The sequence below is a fragment of the Portunus trituberculatus genome, chromosome 25 (genome assembly GCF_017591435.1).
Source record: "Portunus trituberculatus isolate SZX2019 chromosome 25, ASM1759143v1, whole genome shotgun sequence".
NCBI lineage: Eukaryota > Metazoa > Arthropoda > Malacostraca > Decapoda > Portunidae > Portunus > Portunus trituberculatus.
The window spans coordinates 1353750-1377500 of NC_059279.1; the positions used below are offsets into that span (position 1 = coordinate 1353750).

At 39.2% G+C, this 23751-nt stretch overlaps 2 protein-coding genes across 3 annotated transcripts in view; both read left to right on the forward strand.

Annotated features, from left to right (window-relative positions):
* The first annotated feature begins 975 nt into the window (after nt 1-975).
* Nucleotides 976-17977, forward strand: LOC123508576. 2 transcript variants are annotated; one of them, XM_045262341.1, is made up of 7 exons: nt 1355-1491; nt 3597-3713; nt 4619-4812; nt 5746-5853; nt 8138-9277; nt 9577-9765; nt 10257-17977. In XM_045262341.1, coding segments are annotated over exons 2-7 (1833 nt in total). In that variant the 5' UTR covers nt 1355-1491; nt 3597-3711; the 3' UTR covers nt 10457-17977. The 2 variants fall into 2 exon arrangements, with proteins under 2 accessions (XP_045118275.1, XP_045118276.1); XM_045262340.1 differs by lacking the exon at nt 3597-3713 and having other exon boundaries at nt 976-1491.
* Nucleotides 17978-19874: 1897 nt separating this feature from the next.
* Nucleotides 19875-23751, forward strand: part of LOC123508563 (midnolin-A-like) — a 175268-nt gene continuing 171391 nt past the window's right edge. Inside the window, exon 1 of the mRNA XM_045262326.1 lies at nt 19875-20247. Within this exon, the coding sequence (XP_045118261.1) occupies nt 20012-20247 (236 nt within the window). The 5' untranslated portion in view covers nt 19875-20011. The remainder of the gene's footprint in view (nt 20248-23751) is intronic.

Below are 23751 nucleotides of genomic sequence, written 5' to 3' on the forward strand. Positions count from 1 at the left end.
ATGACCTGGTTTTAATGACATTTATTTATATTTTAAGATTACTTCAGTATTTTCCCTTTACCTATGGTTGCGTGCTTATATAAAAAGGGCAAGCCTAGTTTTGTAAGCATTAACTCTAGAAACGTAAATTTGAGGACCATTTATTTTTGTCTATATAATTTGTGACTAATAAACTACCTGTGTGTGTGTGTGTGTGTGTGTGTGTGTGTGTGTGTGTGTGTCCATGCAGTCTCTCTTCCTTCAGTCTACCTGCCAGTGTTCCTGTGTCCTTATACCTCCTCTTCTCTCAATTCTGTCTTTCCATTTCTCATCTTTGTTTTATATTCTATCCAGTTATTCATAAAACATCAAACATTCGGCCGTGACTTCGTTTTTTTAGGTCAATTTTCATATTATTTACTTGTTCCCGCTCTAGCTGATGACGTCACAGCCAAGGTGGTGACTCATCATAGCTCTGGGCTCCCTCATACCCTGCCCGTCATTATTTTCACCATTTTACTTATTATCTACTGTTTTCTAAGTGTTTGTGTATTTTTATGATCTGTTGATTAGGTGGAAGCAACAGAAGGAAGAAGAAAGGGAAAACGAAAGAGGAAGACGAAAAAGAAAAGAGAAAATGAATAGTCAAGCCAAAATATTTAGTAAAGTTTTTCCTGTAATCTTGCCGTTCTTTATGATGCTTTTTGGTGTTTATTGGGTATATTTGCGGTGTTTTAAGTGTGTTTGGTGGTATTGCATGGTGTTTTGAGTATGTTTGATGTCTTATAAGTGTGTTTTGGATGCGCCTTGGGTGTTTTCAGTGTATTTTAGATGGTTTTCGTTATATTTTTCTTATATTGAATGTGTTGTGAGTGTGTGTTTGAAAATTTGGATGTTTTGAGAGTTTCCGGCATATTGACGTGTATTATGAGATTTTCAGTGTGTTTCGGGATAATCTTAAGCGTTTGAAATGGTTTGAGAATGTGTGAGGTGTCTTGGATGTGTTTTGTGGTGCTGGGGGAGGGGGGAGCATACTAAGTGTTTGTACTGAGTTTTCGACATGTTTGTTGGTATTTTGAGATGTTGTATGATGTTTTAAGTGTATTTTGGATAAGTTTTAAGTGTTTTAAGAAGTACATCGGTCTTACTGGATATATATGAAGTTGTAATGAAAGAGAGAGTGAGCCGACATGAAGGTAAAGCCGAAATCTTCACCTTCTCGTCCCGTACTGACCCCGTATTGTTAGGCTTAGCATGTTGTGGACATGATGAGGCAACAGTGAAATAACCCAGTAAACGTATGCGTGGGAAAATGAGAACCGGAAACTACTGCCGTGGAGCCAGGTGACGTCAATTTGTGTGCTTTGCCTTGTGTGGCTGTAGATAGACCATGGCGTGTGTGGAGGGCATCCTGAGCGAGGCGCGGGCATGCTGCTGTGAGGGAAGGTTCAGGCAGGCGGACAGACTCTACTCGCAGGCTCTCATTACACTTACAGCGCTCCAGGACACACAGTAAGTAGTCATTTGGTGCTGTTTTGTAGACTTCACCTTTATTTTACGTTTGTTATGGTCTGTTTTCGTGTTTTCTATGGTAATTGTAGACAGGGCATCCATACCCCGAGCCTGGCATATATTCTCATCTCCAGAACACACATCTAGCTTACATTTGGTCTTGTATTGCGGATAAGTGCTCTTTTTTCTGTGATATATTCGTAGATGAGTTTCTATGGTAATGTTAGGCAGGAAGCATCAGTGATTCTATACCTAAGCCCTGGCTATGGACTTTCACCCACAGAACACACATCAAGCAGGACTGAATTCAAAGATAGTTAGCATAGTGCAAAGTATGTGTGTGGACACGAGGGCTAGATACAGACTGGGTAAAGAGTGAGAGAGGAGTCAGGCAGGGTTGTATTTTGTCACCAACCCTCTTCAGTTTATATATATACAGAGGAATTGGCTGCCAGAATGAGAAGTATGAGTGCAGGAGTAAAGGTGGGGAATGATAGGGTATGTGTGCTCTTGTATGCAGATGATGTGGTAGTCATGAGTGAATCAGCAGAGGAGCTCCAAAGTCTCCTGGATGTTGTAGATGGCTATGGAAGAGACTTTGGGGTGAGATTCAGCAGTGAGAAGAGCAAGGTGATGGTTGTGAATAGGTCAGATGACAAAATAAACTTGGTTTGGAGACTGGGAGAAAATGAGGTGCAACAGGCTAATGAACACAAGTATCCTGGGATGTGAATGATTCCATATGGCTGTGTGAAAGCAAAGAATGAAAAGATGAGTTTGGTGGGTGGGTGGGTCGACTTGGAAGTGCAGCAAAGATGAGAACCAGCAAGTATGATGTGCTGCGAGAAGTTTGGAAGAGTTTGGAACAAAAGAGTACTCTGAAATGGTATAGGGAGAACGAGGCCCCACTGTATGAAAAGTGGTGTGATGGCAGCCGGGGGGTGACCTTCTTTTCTGAGCTAGGGCACAGTGCATGAATGTGAATGCAAGGAGTTACAGATGGTCAGAGTCCTGCAGCAAAGTGTGCCAGATGTGTGACCCGGAAGAGGACGAGACGGTGGAGCATGTGATGCTGGAGTGTGTGAAGTATGCCAGAGACAAAAATGAGATGATGCAAGTGATGCGGAGTGAATTGGGGGATGCCAGGGTGGAGAAGACAGGAAGGGAATGGATGGTGTTGCTGCTGGGACTGTGTGGAGACACGAGTGAAAGGATGATAGAAGCTGTCAAGAGTTCCTGGAGAGAATGTGGAGTGCCAGATGCAGGGATTAGTAGTATGAAGGATGGTGTCTGGTTTAGGTTTTTGCCACCTTTTTTTTCTTTTTATCCGCTACTGGAGCTGCCAATACTAAGGCCTGGCTCAGGAGAAATCCTGGGCCACCTGTAGAATCAAGATCAAGTTTATTTGTGGACTTTCACGTTTATTTTGATGTTTCTGTGAGATGTGGTTCTATGCTGGCTTCTCTGGCAATGTTAGGCATGGAATCACTTGGTTTACTCACCTGGCTACCCTGTTCAAGACTAGATTACTCAAGAGAGATTCATTTTAGGTAGATAAAGGAAGCCCACAACTTGCTAGCACGCCACCTCATTTTCGATGTAGCTACCTCATGAGTTATAATTTCTGGAGAAAGGGTTGAGTTGGGTGCCATATGTACAGAAGATAAACAGCTACACTCAAACCACACTATGGAGTCACTTTGGGTGGGGCCGGAAAAGGGGACTTCCCGGCTACAGCGTTACCAAATCTCTCCCAGTACTAGGGCAATTAAAAAGGATTAGAGATCGCCTGACCCTTTTAAGCCTACACCACCCCACCACCACCCACCCCTCTCTCTCTCTCTCTCTCTCTCTCTCTCTCTCTCTCTCTCTCTCTCTCTCTCTCTCTCTCTCTCTCTCTCTCTCTCTCTCTCTCTCTCTCTCTCTCTCTCTCTCTCTCTCTCTCTCTCTCTCTGCATAATTTTGTAGAAAAGTGTAAAGAAAACTCCCCAAACACTTTTCTTGTAAGTAGTTATATACGTTGTATATAAGTTCTTTCTCTCGGCTGTGTATTGGTCCACCACGATTCGTGACACTTCCTTCCATCTTGCTGGGTGGGTGGCCAGGTGATGAATGAATGACCCTGACTCACCTTAATCCCCGACCCCTGACCTGCCTGCCTGCCTTCCCAGACCTACCTGACAACCCTGCAAAATAGCGTTGCCACGTGTCGTGCTATTTATGTATGTATACTAATTGTTATTATCTATATTACAATACTACAGTGCATTCATAACACTACAAACCCTTATTGAATCTAAAAAAGTATTTAATGAGAAATAAAACATAAGAATAATTAGTAAATAGGTGACGAATGACACAAAGTAATATGTGTTGGGGCTGATTTGGCATAGTGACGAGCCGGGGATTTACCGCAGCGTCCACACCCAAGGTGACTCCATAGCGTAGTAGTAGTATAGGAATAGAACTTGGCTAATTATAACCCCACCAAAACAGGTCACCCAGGCAGCTAGAATTTGGCCTTGTATTGTGGATGCATTTTTTACAAGTAATAGTATTTTAGGCAGGGATCTACAAACACTTGATCAGAATACCCGTTATAGATTATTTGCTACTTTACATGTGCTGTATTGTTAGATAATGTTTTAAGGAAAGATTCTGCATACAGGGGTTGGTTGCATCTTTATAGACTCCTTTAAGATGCACAATAAGCATACATGGGTGCTGCTGTGCATTGGACTGAGGCTGTGGGTTTTATAAAGGAGCCAGGTTATAGGTTATAAGGTCTGCTGGTAAATGTGCAGTTTCAGCCAATATACCCTATCTTATATATTTTTTTTTCCCCATGTATAACAAGCTTAGGGACCTCCTGGGAAAGTGGGGTTTTAACCTAACCTAACCCCATTTTTGGATAGGGTAAAATGGGGTCAGAAATGCTCGTAGAAGAGTGAATCACACCGTAAGAACGTGTATAGTTAATGTGTGGTGTATTGGTTGAAACTGTAATAATACCGGTCTGCTTATATGTGTGTGTGTGCACTAATAGAGGTTTTACATTGAATTGCTGACTGTATTTAAAAGAATTGTTTGTACAGACTGATTTACACAAGTACATTGCTGTTTTCAGGAGTGCATTGTTAGCACAACTGTACAACGAACGAGGTGTGTGTCGCTACAAGCAGGTGTACTTTGATGATGCAATAGAGGACTACTCTCAGGCTCTGAAGCTGAATCCTTCCCTGGCTGCTGCCCATTACAACAGAGCCACCATATATTACAGACTGTTTGCATCTTACCCCAGAGGAAGCCATGAGAGAGAAGGCAAGTACTGATCATTATTAAGTTCATTGCTTCCTCCTATGAATATCTTTTAATGCTTACCGCTCTACTCATAATTGTCTTGGACCAGAGGTGGTGATGAAACAGTTAAACCAACAAAAACCCTCTTGTCAGTAAACCCACAGTTATAGACTTGAAGTATATATTCTGGACGTTTCGAAGGCCATTGCCTTCATCTTCAGCAGTGGCCTTCGAAACGTCCAGAATGAATACCTCAAATCTACAACTGTGGGTTTACTGACAAGTTCATATTCACAATAGTGTGATATTCCATCCCCAAAAACTCTCTTGGTTTTTACTGATCCCTTTTAATTTGACTCACAGTTTCATCTTCAGTGCCCTGTCATGGATTTAGTCCCAAGTGTTGACCTCTTGTGGCTTAGTTGTCCAAGCAACAGATAATTTTTTTCAGTGCTTTGACTGCATAGCTATAGTCTGTGGAGCTGCTGAGGTTAAGATAGATGAAACTGGGTGACTGTAAGATGATTCTCTGAGATACTATAAAATAATGTTTGTGAGAGGAGGAAAATTAATATGAAAATTGATAGACCAAACAGAAAAATGTGATTATAAGATGATTGTCTGAGATAATGTTATGTAGAGGCCACCGTGGTACAGTGGAATCATGTGTGCTTTGGGGTCCGAGGGGGTCTCCAAGTGCACGGGTTTGAATCCTGTCCACGGTCCGAGTGTAGGTTGGGCTTCCTCACTCAGGGAAACGGTTTCCTAGTGGGTGGGCTTTGAGATAGGAGGTACCACAAAAAGTATCCCCTTTGAACCATAAATTCCTGTGAAAAGCCCACATGGTATAAATAAAAAGAAAATAATTTGTGATATGAGGAAAATTACCTACTATGAAAATTTTTAGATGAAGTAGAAAGATGTGATTATAAGATAGTTATCTGTGTGTTCCAGAGTGGGTGCTGAAAGCCTTGTGGGACTTCCAGGAGGCTCTGAGGTACGACCCCAACAACATTGAATTCAAGGAAGGGTGGCAGAGCTGCAGGGAGGAGATGGAAACAGGTTTGTGATATTTATTTATTTATTTTTTTTTTTTTTTTTTTTTTTTTTTTTTTTTTTTTTCCTGAATTGATAGGTGATTTTTTTTTTTTTTTTTTTCTGATAATGCACAGACTTTTTATATGCATATCAGGCTTCTTATTCTTTTCTCCTGTCACTCAACTCTATTCAGCTTATTTTAGTCGTGACAGTTTGTAGTTTATCAATCTATAGAATATGAAAGAAAAATAATTAGTGCAATTGTACTTTAGAATTAATACACACCTGTATGTGTCACTTATACATGTAGTCAGTTACAAAAATGAAATGGTGTAAAAAAAAAAAGGAGCTTTAAGAGATGCAATATATTACACCATAAGGCTTACTGTTTAGGTATGGCATTCAGCTTCAGTGTGGTGAGGGTGGTGTGAGGGAAGTGTAGCAAGCACATTGAGCATCATGGAAGTGTTGTAAACCAATACTGAGAAATATTTTGCATGAGTAGCTGGCTTTGACAAGGAACTAACTGCCAATCACTGAAATTAGTTAAAAATATACTCTTTTCTGTAATTTCTCCTACATCTTAGAAGCAACACCACTATGATTAATTAACTGAATGCACAATAGAAATACAATCACATCCATGTTATTTATAAGGTGTACGATAAATTATAGAATAGAATGGGACTAGATTTGATCATATTGTTCCAAGAGATTATATATTTCACATACTTGTTATTTCATGGAACTTATCTTTCACACTATTTTTTTGCCTTTTTCATTGTTGTTGTGTATGGATACTTGCAATGAAGATCAGCAGGTTAACACTTTTTATGTCCCATATTAAGTATTTAAGGTAGTCTTCATTATGTCTTTTGGTCACAAAGTTGAGTACATGCCTACATATGTGCATACATGCCTACATACATATTCCAAGCTGTCTTCTCTGTAATAAAAGGAAATTAGCTAAGACAAGGTACACAACTCTAACATTGACACTTTCACACCACTCTCTCGGCCTTTGGCTTACAAGTACACGCAAGGTTATTGGGGGGGAGGAGGTACTTGTTCATACCCAGAAATCATCTCAACATGTTTTTATCTAAAGCTTTATGTTCTTCTTCAGCTTAAAGTCAAGGCTCTTCCTGGATGAGAAGTAAGGCAAGTTCTTGTGTTGAGTTGGGAAGTGCTAACTGGTGTCCCCAGTGGTACCGTTTTAATCTTTGTGCCTTGGATTGAAGTGTGTGGTGGAGCACAATACTAACACTACCTCCCTCTACACAACATTGGTCACTGTCATCATCAGCTGTCACTAATCAAAGTTACAGTAACTCTATATTCACGTCTTGGTATCACCATTTCACTGACACTGTCATGTCTTGCCACTCTCACTACATTTTTTTTGCTTATTTCATACACATTTTCTATTCTTGTATATTTCCAGCTACTGTGAAATGTTCACATCTCATTCTATAACACACCTGCAGGTTTGTTTCATGTTTACTTGTACTATTTTATAAAACTGAAGATTTGTATCAGAAGTGATGATTAAAACAAAGTGTTCATTCTTTTCAAGCTTCATGTTCATCTCTCCACCAGCATCATTCTCAACACCTGTTTCCATGCTGCTGTAGCTCTATGTGTTCTTACTAACAAAGATGAACTCATGGGGACTGTTTGATTTGAAGTGAGTCATAATTAAAATATGTTTTGTGCTGTTCCATACATTGTCATTATGCAAAGCAATGCACACTGATCACTTCAATTTTCATTCTCTTCAGAATGTTTTGATTTGTGATTTTAGTCATTGGAAACTTAAATATTGTATTATAATTTTGCATTGCCTTTCTGCTTATTATCACAATCTGTTTGCATTATAGAAATAATAAATAAAACATTATTTTGTGGAAGGACTCATTACCCTGTTCCATAACCCCATTCTGTGGAACGGAGTCTCATAGAAAAATAGCATTTTGCAACATGTATGTACGTATGTATTTATTAATTTGTACCTACCTCTTCTGCCTCCCAGAAGCATTGCTATTGCTGTGGTGTGTGAAATGTACATGATTTGTAACTGTGGCAGCTTTCCCAACTTGTGAACAGCATATTTGTTGTACATGATTTCAATTTATAGTAATGTCACTATGTGAAATTCAGACCTGGAAAGGAAAAATAAATACAGCGATTATAAAAGATTATATTTACTCATTTCCTTTCCATTATATCAAACTTAGAACAAGCGAGACAAAATAAACATAATAGATAAAAGAATCACTTGTTTCTACATCTGTGTCTTGCTTTGCAGATGATGATGTGAAGGCCCTGAGTCTGGATGGCGTGCCGCTGGCCAAGCTGGTAAAGCTGCTCTATCTGCTAGACAACGGAGATGAGGAAACAGGAACAACCGAACTGTACAAGCAGGAAAATTCAAGAGCTGCTCAGAAAGCTAAGGAGACATTTCATCAAATCCTAATATCAAGAGAATACGGGCGTCGAGAAATTGTCCATTTGCTGCAGTGTCGTGCCAAAGATTTGCTCAAACGTGAGATCGTCATTCTGCCAAAAGGCACTGATGCAGCCGCCAGTAGTGTGATGAAGCATGACGAGGACCTGTTGATTCTAGCAGAAGCCTGTCATTACTTGGGTATTGAGTATGACCCTTCCTTCATTGACAAAATTGGGAAAGTTCAGGAAAAAATGGAATTGGAAGATAAGGAGAAAGAAGGAAGCTTTTTCATATATGCAGAAAATCTTCTCATGAATCGCATCTGTGATTGTCTCACTTCTGACTATGTATACAAGTTGTTTTGTCTCTTCATGCATAGATATGGTGGCAAACTTGGACTGCAGGTGGACTCAGATTTAGTGGAGCAAGATATGCTTGAGTATGAAGGTATTAAAGAAGCCTTGTTTTTCTTTGTAATAAGAGTAATGGAGGAGCAGAACTTGCTAAACCGTATTTACACGGACAAACTGAGGGACATCTTTGAAGGACTGCTGGAGGAGGCAGGAAGTGATGAGATTCTGTCCATGGTCATTCGCACATTGAAGACTTACCCTGAGGAGTGCCAGCCACCAGGCCTGTGTATTGTGTTCTGTGTCACTGAAGACAGAGAAGGTGCTGACAGTGAAATTGTAAAGATACAGAGTGTCTTTGAAGATTGCTTCAAGTTTACTGTCAAGATTGAAAGGAATCCAGATTGCGACACTTTTGAGAGATACAAGAAAGAACTGGTGAAAACCAAGTATAGATACTATGATTCTTTGGTGATTTGGTTTGTATCTCATGGAGATGAAACAAACCTCATACTTGCTGGAAAGGAGATTTATGATAGGGAGAAGTTTATTGATGACTTTTCCTTATTTAGCAGCTTTAGCAAGAAACCCAAAATTTTCTTCATGGCAACGTGTCGAGGAAATAAACCCATCCGTGCTGATAAGCCAGGTGAGACATAGCGCTGTGCCTGCTTGGGAAGGATGCTGTTCCTTCAGGATGGTACAGTGTTAAGTGCTGCTTTGTATAAGACAAGTCTTTTGTCAAAATGACATAAATTCATCATATACAGAGATATGATAGTGCTTACTTTTAAGGTAATGACTCAAAGAGATACTTTTAATGTAATTTAAGTACATTTATATAATTTGCTTGTGGAGAAATAGGTTTGTAGTAGGAGCAGAGGATGTGGTGTGGAGGGCAGTGATTGGCAGCATGCAATGAGACTAATGTAATGCCTTTTGCTGCAGGAATGGGAACCAGCTCTGACTATCAGAACATTTCTCAAGATGGCCTGCCAGGCAACAAAACAAGTGTTGCTGTAGCCATGCGTGTTCCAGAAAACTTTCTGGACATCTCCAAGATATACTACCAGATGGACCGTCTTGTTGCGTATGCCACTCTTCCCTCCAACATTTCCTTCAGGCTCAAAGATGAAGGTATGATGTACTTGTTGAATTAGATCTCTATCCATCTATAACTGAGGCACCTTGTCTCTCTCTGGGAACTTGCCTCAGTGCTGAAGCTGCAACAGAAAGGGTTGCATCTCCCTGCTCCAGCATTCCCTTCTTGTTTGAACATCTGTCATCTTCCTCTCTCAAGCACATGCCTTAGATTTATCCAGTTTACTGGTGGCCTCCCTCTCAGGCTAGGTTTTCATAGTAGTAATGGAGAGGCACTGAATGTGGCACTGAGGACCACTGGGGGAGGTTTGCCTGCATCTAGTCCAGTCAGTTTGTCAGGACAGATCAGCTGTAGTGAGTTAAGATTGGTTCTCTTTTACCTCTAGAAATCTTGTTGTCATTCTGGATTTTATTTATTCTAGGATAATGTTGGTGTGGATGCAAGGTGTAGTAGTTGTGTTTGGTGAGTTGTTAAGTGTTACACATGAGATCACTTTTGTTGATATTCCTCTTTTTTTCTCTTGAAGGTTCAGTGTTTGTGGACACAGTTTGCTCCCTTCTGGAAGGAAGCCAAGGAGAAAACATCACCCAGGTGCTGGAGGGAGTCTCTCGCCTCATTCACCAAATTGTCTTCAAGAGTGAGGAAAATAAGTTTGTTGGGAAGTCCAAGCAGGCATGTTTCTATGAGAGTACCTTGCAGAAGACCTTCCTTGTCCCAAAGGTGTAGAATAGCTTCTCGGTCCACTTCAGCATGAACTCTTTCTTGTAACCATTGGGGAGTTTGTCAAGCAGTTCAAGGTATGCAAAAATTATGTTTTTGTGTAGCAAAATATGCAATACTGTTTTAATTAACATTTTTAACAGAAGATTTGATTGATTGTATTTGTAATTTGTTAATTTTTTATTAGTATTTAAAAGTGAGATGGTTTGATTTTTATCTAATCTGAAAGTGCTGTTGGATGGCAGCCCATGAGTACATGAAGTAATGTACAAAGCCCAGGGTTTGGCACTCAAGCTGCACATTCACAGTGCTGGACACAAACAGTGAATGGTTCATACACATGTGGCACCTGTCTCATCATTTGTGATCTTGATGGTGATTAGGGACCTTCCTGTTTTTATCATATTTAAGATTTAGCAGCTCACCTTTCTTTGAAGTTTTGATCTTGACTATATATATTGTGGCTGTTGTTCAGATTATGTTTTGATCTTGAAGCTGATTTTTATGATGTATTGTTCAAATCTGAGCAGGATTGGGTTAATTTTAAATACTCCCAATGTGTGTGTGTGTGTGTGTGTGTGTGTATGAGTGAGTGAATGTGAGTGTAAGTATGAGAGTGAGATTCAATTCCCAGTGTTGAGGGTCACGCGCTGGACTTCTGATTCCCAGTGGTGTCCTGCCAGTGAGAGCTTAGTGTGGTGTTGAGTAGTAGCAGTAGCAGAGTTGTATTTAGCATGGGGAGGCAGTGATGATGGGGGAAAATCATAAGAGAATTTTTGTGCCAACACCTTCAGGGAGACAGTGCACTTATGGATGTTGTGAGTGAGTGGAGTTGAGTAGCACTAGTTGGTGGATTGTGTGGATGTGAGTATTACACTAGGAGGTGGACTGTGTAAGTGGATGGTAATAGGTGGATGTGGTTTGACAGTAAGAGATGGACTGTGTGGAGAAGCAGTGACTGTTAGCTACAAGAGGTGGATGTGGAGTGATTGACAGTAGGAAGTGGAGTATGTGGGTGGTGGGTGACTGGTGATGGTTAGCAGTAAGTAGGACTAAGATATGTTTGATTGACTTGTGATAATGGCTGATGGTAGACAGATGTAGATGATAGAGTTTGGTAATGGAGATGTACTCAAAAGTCATGTTGGTTATGAGATGACCACGTGCCCTTTTGATTCATTCAATATTGGTATCAGATATTTGTTTAGAAGGATATTTTGGTTATGACTTGAAGAGGTTTGGTCTAAAGTAAAACAAAAACTAGTGAAGCATGAGGTTGTGAAGAGGTGGATGAGTGAAACCAAAGAGTGAGATCTGAGAGGGAGACAAACTGTAAAGTGAATAAGCAGATTGGATAAGTGTTGGTGGGAGAGAGAGAGAGAGAGAGAGAGAGAGAGAGAGAGAGAGAGAGAGAGAGAGAGAGAGAGAGAGAGAGAGAGAGAGAGAGAGAGAGAGAGAGAGAGAGTGACAGTCAGGGTTCTGAAGACATGATGAGAAAGGGACACATTGAGACTCTAAAACTATCCAACCCTGTAAAGAAAAATAATGACATTTAGTGCAATAATAAATATGATAATGAGGTAATGCCAGAACAGTACAAGATAGTAAGATAATGCAAGAACAGTAAAAGATAGTGACCTTTCTTTCATCACCAAAATTTTTAAGGAAGTTTGTGGAGAGGACAAAAAATGTAGATATATGTATGGATTCAGAACCTCAGCATCATTCTTAGGAGGAATTGGAGCCCCTTAATCATCAATCAAATAATCAATCTCAGGAGGAATGAGTTTGGCATTAACTTAGCATGGTAAACCTTGAAGTAAATATAAGGACCCAGTATGAGAATGTTATGGCTTAATTGTGAAGGATGCATAGTAAACCCTGGATCCAATATGAGATTGTTATTGTTTAGTTGTGATGGATGCATATTAAACCCTTAACCCCTTCAGTACAATGACACATTTCCATATTCATTGTGGTGACTATCTGGTGATTTTCTACGGCATCACCAACTCATGTGGGGGATTAAAATAGTAAAGACTGTGGCCATTAATCTGTAAGAGGTCAACCACGTACATGTACGTGGAGTCTTTGCTTACTATCTGTGGTCAATCACGTACAAGTATGTTCACCCCTTTCTCGGTTTCCATGTGTTTGAAATTCCCTCTAGCTTCAATATTTATGTTCTTTGAAGTGTCTAGCATATATCAGCACAGTTTCCTGCCATTCTGACATGGGTTAGTCATCCCCCTCCCCCACCCCTCCCTGCTGCCTTGCCTTGGCGTGACCCAAAAAAACGGAGCAACATTTGGTATTACTGTCATGAATGTGATGTAGCTCTATGCATTGAGCCTTGTTTTGAAGAGTATCACACCCTGCTGCAATACTAAAAAAACTTAGATACTGAAAGAAAAAATGATAAACAATATTTTGTGGTAAACTGAGCAAATTATTTTTTACATTATATTTACAGTATTTACAAATGTTTTTTGTATTTTTCATTTTATAAAACATGGATTAATTTATGAATATATAACCATTATACACATGTCTCGTAGGAGAAAAATATCGATAAAACAATTAAAAAAACCTCATTCAGAAGTTGTACACCTGGCAGCATCACTGAGCGAGGTAAATTTAAAGCTCCAGCTGGACATTTAAAAATGACAATTTCAAATTTTAACTCTTATTCAAATTTTAACTCTTATTTTTACTTTTCTATGCCCATTTTGAGTTATATGGAATAAAAAAAAAAAGTGGAGTTTTTGGTGACCTGGACGAGTATTCGGAGGTAAATCAGTGCTGACCTCTTACGGGTTAATCTTCTTTAGAGAGCCAGCACTTAGGTGGGGCTTTTTTTAACTTTCTTTTTTTTTTTGCCCTTGGCTGGCCCTCTTCCCTACGTAAAAAAAAAAAAAAAGAAATACACCCTTGCTAATGTCAATAAAATGGACTAATGGTACACAAAACTCAAAGTAAGAATGTGTCCCAGTACTGAAGGGGTTAAGTATATATAAGAACCCAGTATGAGATTGTTATGGCATAGTTGTGATGGATGCAGAGTTACAGAGCTGAGGTATAATGGTGTGGTGTTGTAGTGAAGGAAGGTGAGGGTGTTGGCCTGCCTCTGGTGAAAGCCATGCGATGTGTTACAGGTTTCCGTTGTAGAGCACACTTATATTTCATGCTGAGTGTGGCTTGCAAATTGTTAAAGTTCAAAGTAAGATTATTTTGACCCCTGTTGTGATTTACAGATGTAGAAATCAGATTTGCAAGAACGTAAAGAAAGAAAATGAGGAAAGTATGAGATCTTTGGTTGGTGTGACTGATGGATATTTGATTTATGTCCTTAAATAATTCCCCTGTATTGGCATTGAGAGGTTGGCAAGTACTGTAGAAGGAAGAGGTGGTGGTGGAAGGGTCTTTCCTGGCTGCCTCGTATAAATTGATATATTAACTAGTACTATAACACAACTCAAGCCTCTGATATTAACTCCTTCTCTGTGATAGTTGTGGTATTATTTCCTTTTCATTATTAATCCAGCAATTGTTTTTCCCCCCTCTTTCTTTTCCAAACTGAAGTGTACTTGTGTGCTTGGTGATTCTGCTCAGTTGAAGACATTAATGTATATGATGATGTTACTACTGTTGTAATTGCACTCTTGTGGTTAATCTAATTATTTGTCTTGTTCTGGAGTGTAGGGTTTTTCTATAGTAATTCATGACAAAAATTGATGTTATTATGAGAAGTTATGCATTATTTATGTTTTGTGTATGTGTGGTTTGTGTTATTGATGATTTATGTGTGATGGGCTGCTCTCTTTCCTCTCAGTGTTTAGAGCAGATTTTTTTTATTTATTTATGTATTGTTATTTATTTATTTATTTATTTATTTATTTTTATTTTTTCATATAAGAGAGAAGGCCAGAAAAGGACAGCAAAATAATGAAAAAACAAAAAAACAAAAAAGCCCCACATGAGTGCTGGCTCTCTAAAAGATAAGTGGAGAATTAACCAAAATTAGGGAGCAAATGTCTTGGTACCTTCCTCTTAAAAGAAGTTAAGTCATAGGAAGGTGGAAATACAGAAGCAGGTAGGGAGCTCCACAGTTTACCAGAGTGTTATTATTCAAAGTTGTGAGTCCGTTCTATAAGGTCTCGTAAAGTGGTTATGTACTTATATGTATCATTCATGCTGGGTTGCTCCTCCAGTCCCAGTGAGACATGCTGGTCCTGACAGAACTAGGTGTCATTGTCAGGAATTACAAGTCACTTCAGAGAGGAAGTGTGACAAAAGTGAAATGTAATGAAGTGATTTGCTGCCTGATCTGGTTGTGGTGCAATTGAGATGCAGTTGTTCTGGTGTTGCTGCGCTGGTCGTGTCTGTGGTTTGTTGTTTGTCTCTGTGTTGCCAGTATGAGATTCCAAGATGTGGGCATTTGTTATTCAGTGCTATATAATTTACACAAAATGCTAATATTAGTTTTAAGTTGGTCTGTAATGATATTTACTAAGGTGTTGTAGCAGTTGTTCTTTTAAGTTTTACAGTTCTATCTTATCTCAAGAAATTATTGTATTTTATTTGATTTTATTCATGTTTTGGCAGTTTTTCCCTCAGAATGAAAGGCAGACTATTTTTAGTCTATTGCAAGTATGCACATGTGCACACGTGTGTGCACACACACACACACACACACACACACACACACACACACACACACACACACACACACACACACACACACACACACACACACACACACACACACACACACACACACACACACACACAGATGTACAAGAGGGCAGGAATGCCAGCCCCATGGCTTTGCTGAACTGCAAGGTCACATTTTTGTCTTCAACTCCCTACCTTCCCTCTCCGCTGTGAGCCAAGCCTGCTGATCCCTACAGCACCGGCCTGCTATAGAGAATTATTGCCATACGTAGATAATTGTTACTAATGAAAATATGTGAAAAGTCTATGAAAATAAGAATTTTTAACATTTTATATTTTTAAAGAAAGAATAGCTATACATACATAGGTATATATTTTCCAAGGTACAGTAAATCTCAACAGCTACAGTAGTTGTATATTGATGTGCTACAGGTTCTGTATCCTCCTCACCACATGTGTGTAGCTCTGTATGCCAGGTGGAGGAGCTAAGCAATACCTCACCATAGCTTCCCTGCACAGTATTTTAAGAGGGGTGGAGGGGTGCCCCTGTACAATCTGCTAACCCCTAAGTACAGACACACACTTGCTGAACTATAAAGGCTGTATTTTCAAAAACTTTTCTCAATGGAACTGTTTTCAAGGACAGATTATTTGGGTTTTCAAGTGTTCCTTTTGACTGACCGTGCTGAAGCCTTGGTAAACTATTAGAATCACGAGAACACTTGAAAATTCAGTAACTTCCTTTAGAGCTTGTGGAAAGTCGAGATGCAGAAGTGTTTGGAAATATGGCCCAGACTTGTTAGCTGAGGAGTTTTGCAATACCTGGTGAGAGAGAGAGAGAGAGGATACCTAGGATACCTGTGGCAACCTGTGATATAAAAGAGTCAAGAGTCATTATATACATAGATGGTTTTGTTACTTTTTGCAGTTAAGACACATTGTTGGTGTTGTGCTCAAGTTGTATTTGTGTATAGTCAGTTGTTACCAGTCAGGATTCCTTACAACCCTCCCCCCTCCAGTCAGTTTGTGCTTTGAGTTCATTGTATTCCAGTTACCAGTTTGTTTTTGAGTGCAGTATATGAAAATCCCCAGTTACTGTATGGAGTTTGAAATTAGTGTACCAGTGGCAATAATTTATACTCCCATGCATATCATCATCCAGTCCGTGCATGGAACACTGAAATATTATGTAGTGTCGCCATGCAGTACATCCTCAAAGGTTCATCTGTGAATATTCCCCTCAAAACAAATAGTCTTGTATGTTTCCCCAAAAGTTGAACCTAACTAAACCTTACCAGACTGAACTTAACATAATATTCCTCACCTGAACTTACAAGCCAAATTTAACTTAACCTTAATCTTACAACCTAGCATAACATAACTTAACTTGTTCTTTCACAAACTTAGCAAACTTAATCATGCACGATTCCCTACTTAACCAAAATAACCTAACAACCTAATCTTATCCAACTTTACCTAACTTACTACAAATTAATCTTATGTAACCTAATCTGACATATAAACTAACCTAAACTGAACTTAATTTTCCGTACCTGACTCAACTTCTTCAAAACCTAACGCAACCTTCCATAACCTTATTATTTTGCCTAACCTAACCTAACTTGCTCATTCCTTAGCTAATCTAACTTGCCTTGCTTTATCCTTATCCTAACCTCAACCAACCCAACCCAACCCAATCCAATCCAATCCAATCCAATCCAATCCAATCCAATCCAATCCAATCCAACCCAACCCAACCCAACCCAACCCAACATAACCCATCGAAATGCAACCCAACCCATCTCAATCCAACCCAACCCAACCCAAACCAACCCTACCTAACCCATCCAAATGCAACTCAACCCATCTCAACCCAACCCAACCCAACCCAACTCAACCTAACCTAACCTAACCTAACCTAACTTCATGTAATTTATCATGGAGGGAAGTTATTTAGGGAGGAACCACATGAGGGAAGTATAGTCTACTCTATAAAAATTAGTTTTGCTACTCATAATATTTGTTGAGTTATCATTACCCATTCACAAAAGCAGCACAGGAGAGTCTACAGTTAATTATTTGGTAGTTCTTTTGGTGTTATTGTGGAGAAGTGAAGATATTGTTGCATTTTGAGTACTCTTGATTGAATTTTTAGCAGTTTGTCTATTTTTGTGTTGATTTGGTGGTAGAGACACGAAAGTAGTTACATTTATGAGTATTTTAATTCACTCTTAGTAATCTGTATTTTGTATTGATTGACAGGTAGGAAAATTAAAATAATATTGATTGGGTATGTTAATTTGCAGGTAAAAACACAAAACATTTATGCGCACTTTAATTAATTCTTTTTGGCAATCTGTATTTTGTATTGGTTGACAGGTAGGAAAATGAAAAATAAAATTGGTTGGTTTTGTTAATTTCCTGGTAGAAACACAGAAGTAGTTACATTTTTTAGTACTTTAATTCACTGTTTTGGCAATGTGTATTTTGTGTTGATTGACAGGTCGGAAAATGAAAAAAATGATATTGGTGGAGTTTGTTAATTTGTAGGTAAAAACACGGAAGGAGTTACGTTTAAGAATATTTTAATTCATTCTTTTGGTAATGTGCATTTTGTATTAGTTTGCAGGTAAAAAAAAAAAGATTGCATTATGAGTACTCTTTATTATATTTTTGGTTACTTTTCTATTTTTGTATTGTCTTGCTGTTAGTAAAAACAAAATATGCTGTTAACTTATTTAATTTTTCACACCATTAATTTCCGTAAGCCATCAACCTGTACCCGTGTGAGGTAATAATGTGCACTTGTGATAACATCTTACGTGCAATATTGAATAAAACACCATGATATTAGCAGCTCTCATTATTGTCTGCTCCTCGTGTGTCAAGATAAGGAAGCCATGACTTGGTACTCCACAGGTCATTGCGTTGAGTAAAACATGAATAGGACAGAGACAAGTTTACTAGATAAAGAGAAATATTAGGGTACTATGAGAACAAGTAATTAGAATAAACTTTAATGGATGAGACGTTATAATGAAACTTTAACAAATGTGTACAGTTTATTACGTTCTAAATAAAAAGGGAATTCGGGCAGAGAAGTTTACTATACAATAAAGAAAAATGCCATGAGAAGAATTATATATAACCATCGTCTTTTTAATGAATGAGGCGTTATGATAAAAGCTTTAAGAAATTTGTACAGTTTATTACGTTCTCAATAAAAAGAAAAAAAAAATGGGGTAGTGACAAGTTTACTGTATAGGAGAGAAATATTACTAAGATTACAGGTAATTCTAGTCATCTTGAGTGTATGCGCCGTTATGTTGAAGCTATAACAAATGTGTACCGTTTATTGTGTTCTAAATAAAAGACTGGATAGATGAGATAATTAGGTTAGTATGAGAACAAGTAATACAATGATTACTTTAGTGGATGAGGCGTTATAATGAAGATATAACATGTATACAGTTTATTGCGCTGTAAAAAAAAAAAAAAAAAATATATATATATATATATATATATATATATATATATATATATATATATATATATATATATATATATATATATATATATATATATATATATACACATAAACAGGGTAGAGAAGTTTACTGGATAGAAGAGAGAATTATTAGATTACTATGAGAACAAGTATTCATAATCATCGTCTCGTTAGTGGATAAGACGTTATAATGAAGCTATAATGAATGCATACAGTTGATTGCGCTGTAAATAAAAACATAAAAAAAAAAAATAGGGCAGAGAGAAATGTTAGAGTACTATGGGAACAAGTAATCATAATCATCGTGTTTGTAGTGAATGAGACGTTATAATGAAGCTTTAGCGAATGCGTACAGTTGATTGCGCTGTAAATAAAAGAACATAAAAAAAAAAAAAAAACAGGGCAGAGACAAATTTACTGGATAGAAGTGAAAAATATTAGAGTATTATGAGAACAAGTTATTAAAATCATCGTCTCTTTAGTGTAATGAAGCTATAACGAGTGCGTACAGTTTATTGCGCTGTAAATAAGGAACATGTTCAAATGAAGCAGTGACAAGTTTACTAGATAGACGAGAGAATTATTGCTCTGAAAATGAATAATTAATGGCCGCAGTGAAAATCATGACATGCCTGTGGAATATATTTGAGATAGCGCCCTAAATAAATAGATAATGAGTGAAAGGTGGTGACAAGCTTGCAGAATAGATGAAAGAAAGATTGCGTTATAAATAAACAAAACACAGACATACACACATACACGCATATAATTATAAACCCGGGTAGACTTGATCTTGAAGGGAGGCAACAATCTGGGAAAAGACGAAAAGTATTGGGAAGTGCACTGCCCCATGAACGTACCCTCGCTGAATAGAGCTGAGGTGCCGAGTGTTCCTACCCCACACCTCTCCTCCCACCAAGCAGGCCTGGCTGGTGCATATCATACCCAGATTGCACGAAAGCTATACATACAAAAGCCTCAAATGGTGAGAAAAAGAAGCGGGAGTCTCACTTGCCATGCTCACTTGCTTGGATGAGCGGTCGCGAAGCACTTCTATTAAACACTCCTATATCTCCACACACGCTTAACTAACAGACTATATGGATACTTTTAACAACAGATAAATACACTATAGCATTCATCATATGGGTGGGGAGTGGGAATGAGGCGTGTGGGAAGCGCAAACGTGGAGAAATATAATGTTCTCAACTAGTTGGCACCTTGAACTCCCCGTGGCGACCTCCATTCCATGAGCGCGGCAGTCTGGGCTGGACCAGTGCCGGGGTAGGACAGGACGCCGCCGCTCAGGAGTAGCCATCCAACTTTGTCTTCTTTCCAAAGCCTGTTAGTCTGTGGATGTATAGCATTAGTGCGTGGTGATGGAGCGAGGTGGCGGCGGCAACAGCAACAGCGGTGGTGGTAGTGGCCTGGGGGAGGACAATCGATGTGCGTGCGGGCGTACCTTACAAATGGTGGGCGTGCACGTCACCCCGACCACCGGCGGCCAATTCGAACTTAGGGTCGCCTCCACAGACTCCATAGAATTCCTGCGGCGGCTGGTGTCCAAACGGCTGCGTGTCCCCAAGGAGCGCATCTGCCTCCTCTACAGAGACAGGTAAGGGCCGCGACTACCTGTGCATGGCGGGGCTCATCTCAAGGGTCTACTGGGCTGGGATAGGTTAATACATGGGGCTTGGGTGCTCTCTCTCTCTCTCTTTCTTCCATCTCCTTTTCTTACTTTTCTTATTCTCTCTCTCTCTCTCTCTCTCTCTCTCTCTCTCTCTTTCTCATCCGTTTTTTCATCTCTCTCTCTCTCTCTCTCAAGTTTTTTTCATCCGTTTCCTCTCTCTCTCTCTCTCTCTCTCTCTTCATCTCTCTCTCTCTCTCTCTCTCTCTCTCTCTGGACCGGGTGGTGGACTGGCTGGCTGGCTCCCTCCTGACTCTCTAATTTCTACAAGTCCAGCTGCTTCACACGTTTCTCTAAAGTGTGAAAGAATTCTTAAGTAAAATTTGTGTTACTGTTTTCCTGTGGTGTTTTTCTCGTTTCCGGTGGTGTTGGGGGTGTTGTAGCTGGTGTGTGTGGGGTTAAGTTTGTTAGTGAAAAGGTTGTAGTTGTTTTATTATTATTATTATTATTCTAAGTTTTCTCGTTTCCCTCTTAGGAGAAAGTAGCTAGTTGGGATATTAATTTGTGCGTTTTTTTTTTTTTTATTAATTCTTGTTCTTTGTAGTTCGGTGTGTTTCTAAAGTCAAAAAAATTATTGTTGTTCTCTTGTTTGCTGTGTTTTATTTAAGATTGTTTTAATTAATTCGTTCATTCGAGAATATTTTGTGTTATGTTGAAAATTTGAACGGCTTGTGAATTTTATGTGAGAGAGAGAGAGAGAGATTCCCAGATCATTTTTAGCTCAAGGTATTTTCTTTAAACAGACACTAGTCATCTTTTTTCCTCTATCATCAAATCGTAAAGTAAAGAGTGTGTTTGACCTACAGAGACAGACAGACAGACAGACATTCATTCCCAGATCATTTTAGCTCAAGATATTTTAAAGACACTCGTAATATTTTCGTCTTCAATCATCAAATCGTAAAGTAAATTGTGTGTATTCGTTCTACAGACACATACATTCAGACAGACAGAAAGATATTCCTAGATAATTTTATTTAAAGATGTTTTAAAGACTTGTAATATTTTTGTCCTCAGTCATCAATATCGTAAAATAAAGTGTGTGTGTGTGTGTGTGTGTGTGTGTGTGTTCGTTCTATCGCTCTTCTCTTTCACTTTATAACGAAACTGAATGAAATGCCAGCGGGAGACGAAACAAAGTGGTAATGTGACCGAAGTTATTTGCAATTCACTTTATATCATTATCGTCAAGTTGAATTTAGCAACAAATGCGTCCAAATTATTTATTTACTATTTTGTAATGTGGAAGTGTTTTTATTGGTGTGTGTGTGTGTGTGTGTGCTGTTTAAAGTTATGGTTCAGATTTGGTAGTTTTAAATATCATTCTCTCTCTCTCTCTCTCTCTCTCTCTCTCTCTCTCTCTCTCTCTCTCTCTCTCTCTCTCTCTCATGATGCCAGATTTAAGTTTTCTGGCCTTCCTCTTGTCCTTTTTTTTTGCTTCTTTTCTTCTTCTTCTTGATTCATTATTTTGTTTATTACTTCTTCCACATTTCCTTCTATTTTCCTTACTTCATCATGGTCTTCCTCCTCCTCCTCCTCCTCCTCCTCCTCCTATTTCCTATTCTTAATACTCCCGTGTTATTTTTAGAATAATTTGGACTTTAAGTAAACTGTTGTCAAATTATTATTATTATTATTATTATTATTATTATTATTATTATTTTTAGTGGGGATGTTTGTGTGTGTGGGCAATAACTGTAGTAGATTGAAACATGTGTGTGTGTGTGTGTGTGTGTGTGTGTGTGTGCCCGCTATATATAGAACACAGTGTTGATAGCGAGCTTTGGTTTGCAGTCTGTTTTATTTGAAGATTGAAATGTGTTTGTTGAGTGGAGGGAGTGCGGGTATGGTGGTCTCTCTCTCTCTCTCTCTCTCTCTCTCTCTCTAGCAGTGTGATTCATCTTCATAACTTTGTACGCTGTGACTAAAATGTCTTAATAGCGACCAGAGAAGCACAAACACGTGAGTGGGTGTTTGTTGAAGTGTTTGTCTTGCCACCACTTAGATGTGTCACCCCTGATCAGATTACTTCCGTGTGTGTGTGTGTGTGTGTGTGTGTGTGTGTGTGACAATAGGGTGAGAAAGGGAAAAAAGGAGTTTGTGTTATTTGTAATTGTAAAGTCAAGGTTTTGTGTGTGTGTGTGTGTGTGTGTGTGTGTGTGAGAGAGAGAGGGAGGGAGGGAGGTAGCAGCCATCCATCCATCCATTCACTATGATATCTGACATTTTACACCTATTATTGCTCCTACTTCTTCACCAGCGCTCAAACTTGACCCGTATCACCATTATCGCACCATTATCTCTCGCCCTCACGTCTCAGTATCCACCATACACACTCACTCTTCACCACTCACTTCCATTTCTTCACAGTCCCACTTCACCCTATTCCTTCCTGCAGATTCACACCCTTTTAGCTTCCATTTGTAACTATTTAATCCTTTAACTCTTCCCTTTCTACTCTCTCACTTTTTTTTATCATCTTCTCTCTTCTATGTAACTCTTTCTTCATTTTCTTTACTTATTCTCCATTTTTCTTGCTTTTATTTCTGTTAGCCTTCCTTTTGTTAGTTAGAGATGTACGTAAGTGGTTAAAGGTTAGGTTAGGTTAGGTTGTGATTGAAGTGGTGAAGGGTTAAGGGTTGGAATGGCCTCAGTAAGTTTCCCTCTTAATTGGTGATGTGGTGTGGTGTGGTGTGGTGTGAGGAGGTGGTGGTGGTGGTGGCAGATAGAGATGGAAGAGTAGGCAGCCTTGGAAGAAGTATTAGTTTACACCATCAAGTTGATCTCCACCCTGCAGCCATGGAACCCCGCACCTCCACCACCACCACCACCACTTAGGGCATCACCACTATTAACAATACCACCACCACTTCTGACAGTAACAACACCACCACCACTAACAGTAACACCATCACCACCACCACCACTACTACCATTTAGGGCATCACCACCACCAATTAATGCATCACCACTATTAACACCACCACCACCACCACCGCCACTTCTAACAGTAACAATAACACCACCACCATTAACAGTAACACCATCACCACCACCACCACTACCATTTAGGGCATCACCACCATCACCACCACCACTACTGTTACTTAGAGCATCACCACCACCATCACCACCACCTCCATCACCTCTTTAACCTAACCTGACTTTCAATTTACTGCCCTTATTTATGTATTGCTGTTTACACTGATAACTAATAACACACACACACACACACACACACACACACACACACACACACACACACACACACACACACACACACACACACACTTTTATCCTGCTGCTGTGAGGAGGAGGAGGAGGAGGAAGAAAGGGGTGGATGGGGGGTCATTGTCCGTCATTAACCTTCGTAGAATATAATATTTCGAGCGAGTCTTCCTTGAAAGTCTCCTCCTCCTCCTCCTCCTCCTC

Bases quoted from the DNA above. Each gene is read 5' to 3' on its own strand.
- LOC123508576 (XM_045262340.1), top strand. From the start codon at position 1,370: ATGGCGTGTGTGGAGGGCATCCTGAGCGAGGCGCGGGCATGCTGCTGT. The intron at 4,813-5,745 runs GCAAGTACTGAT...TGTGTGTTCCAG, and splicing joins AGGAAGCCATGAGAGAGAAG to AGTGGGTGCTGAAAGCCTTG. The intron at 5,854-8,137 runs GTTTGTGATATT...CTTGCTTTGCAG, and splicing joins CAGGGAGGAGATGGAAACAG to ATGATGATGTGAAGGCCCTG.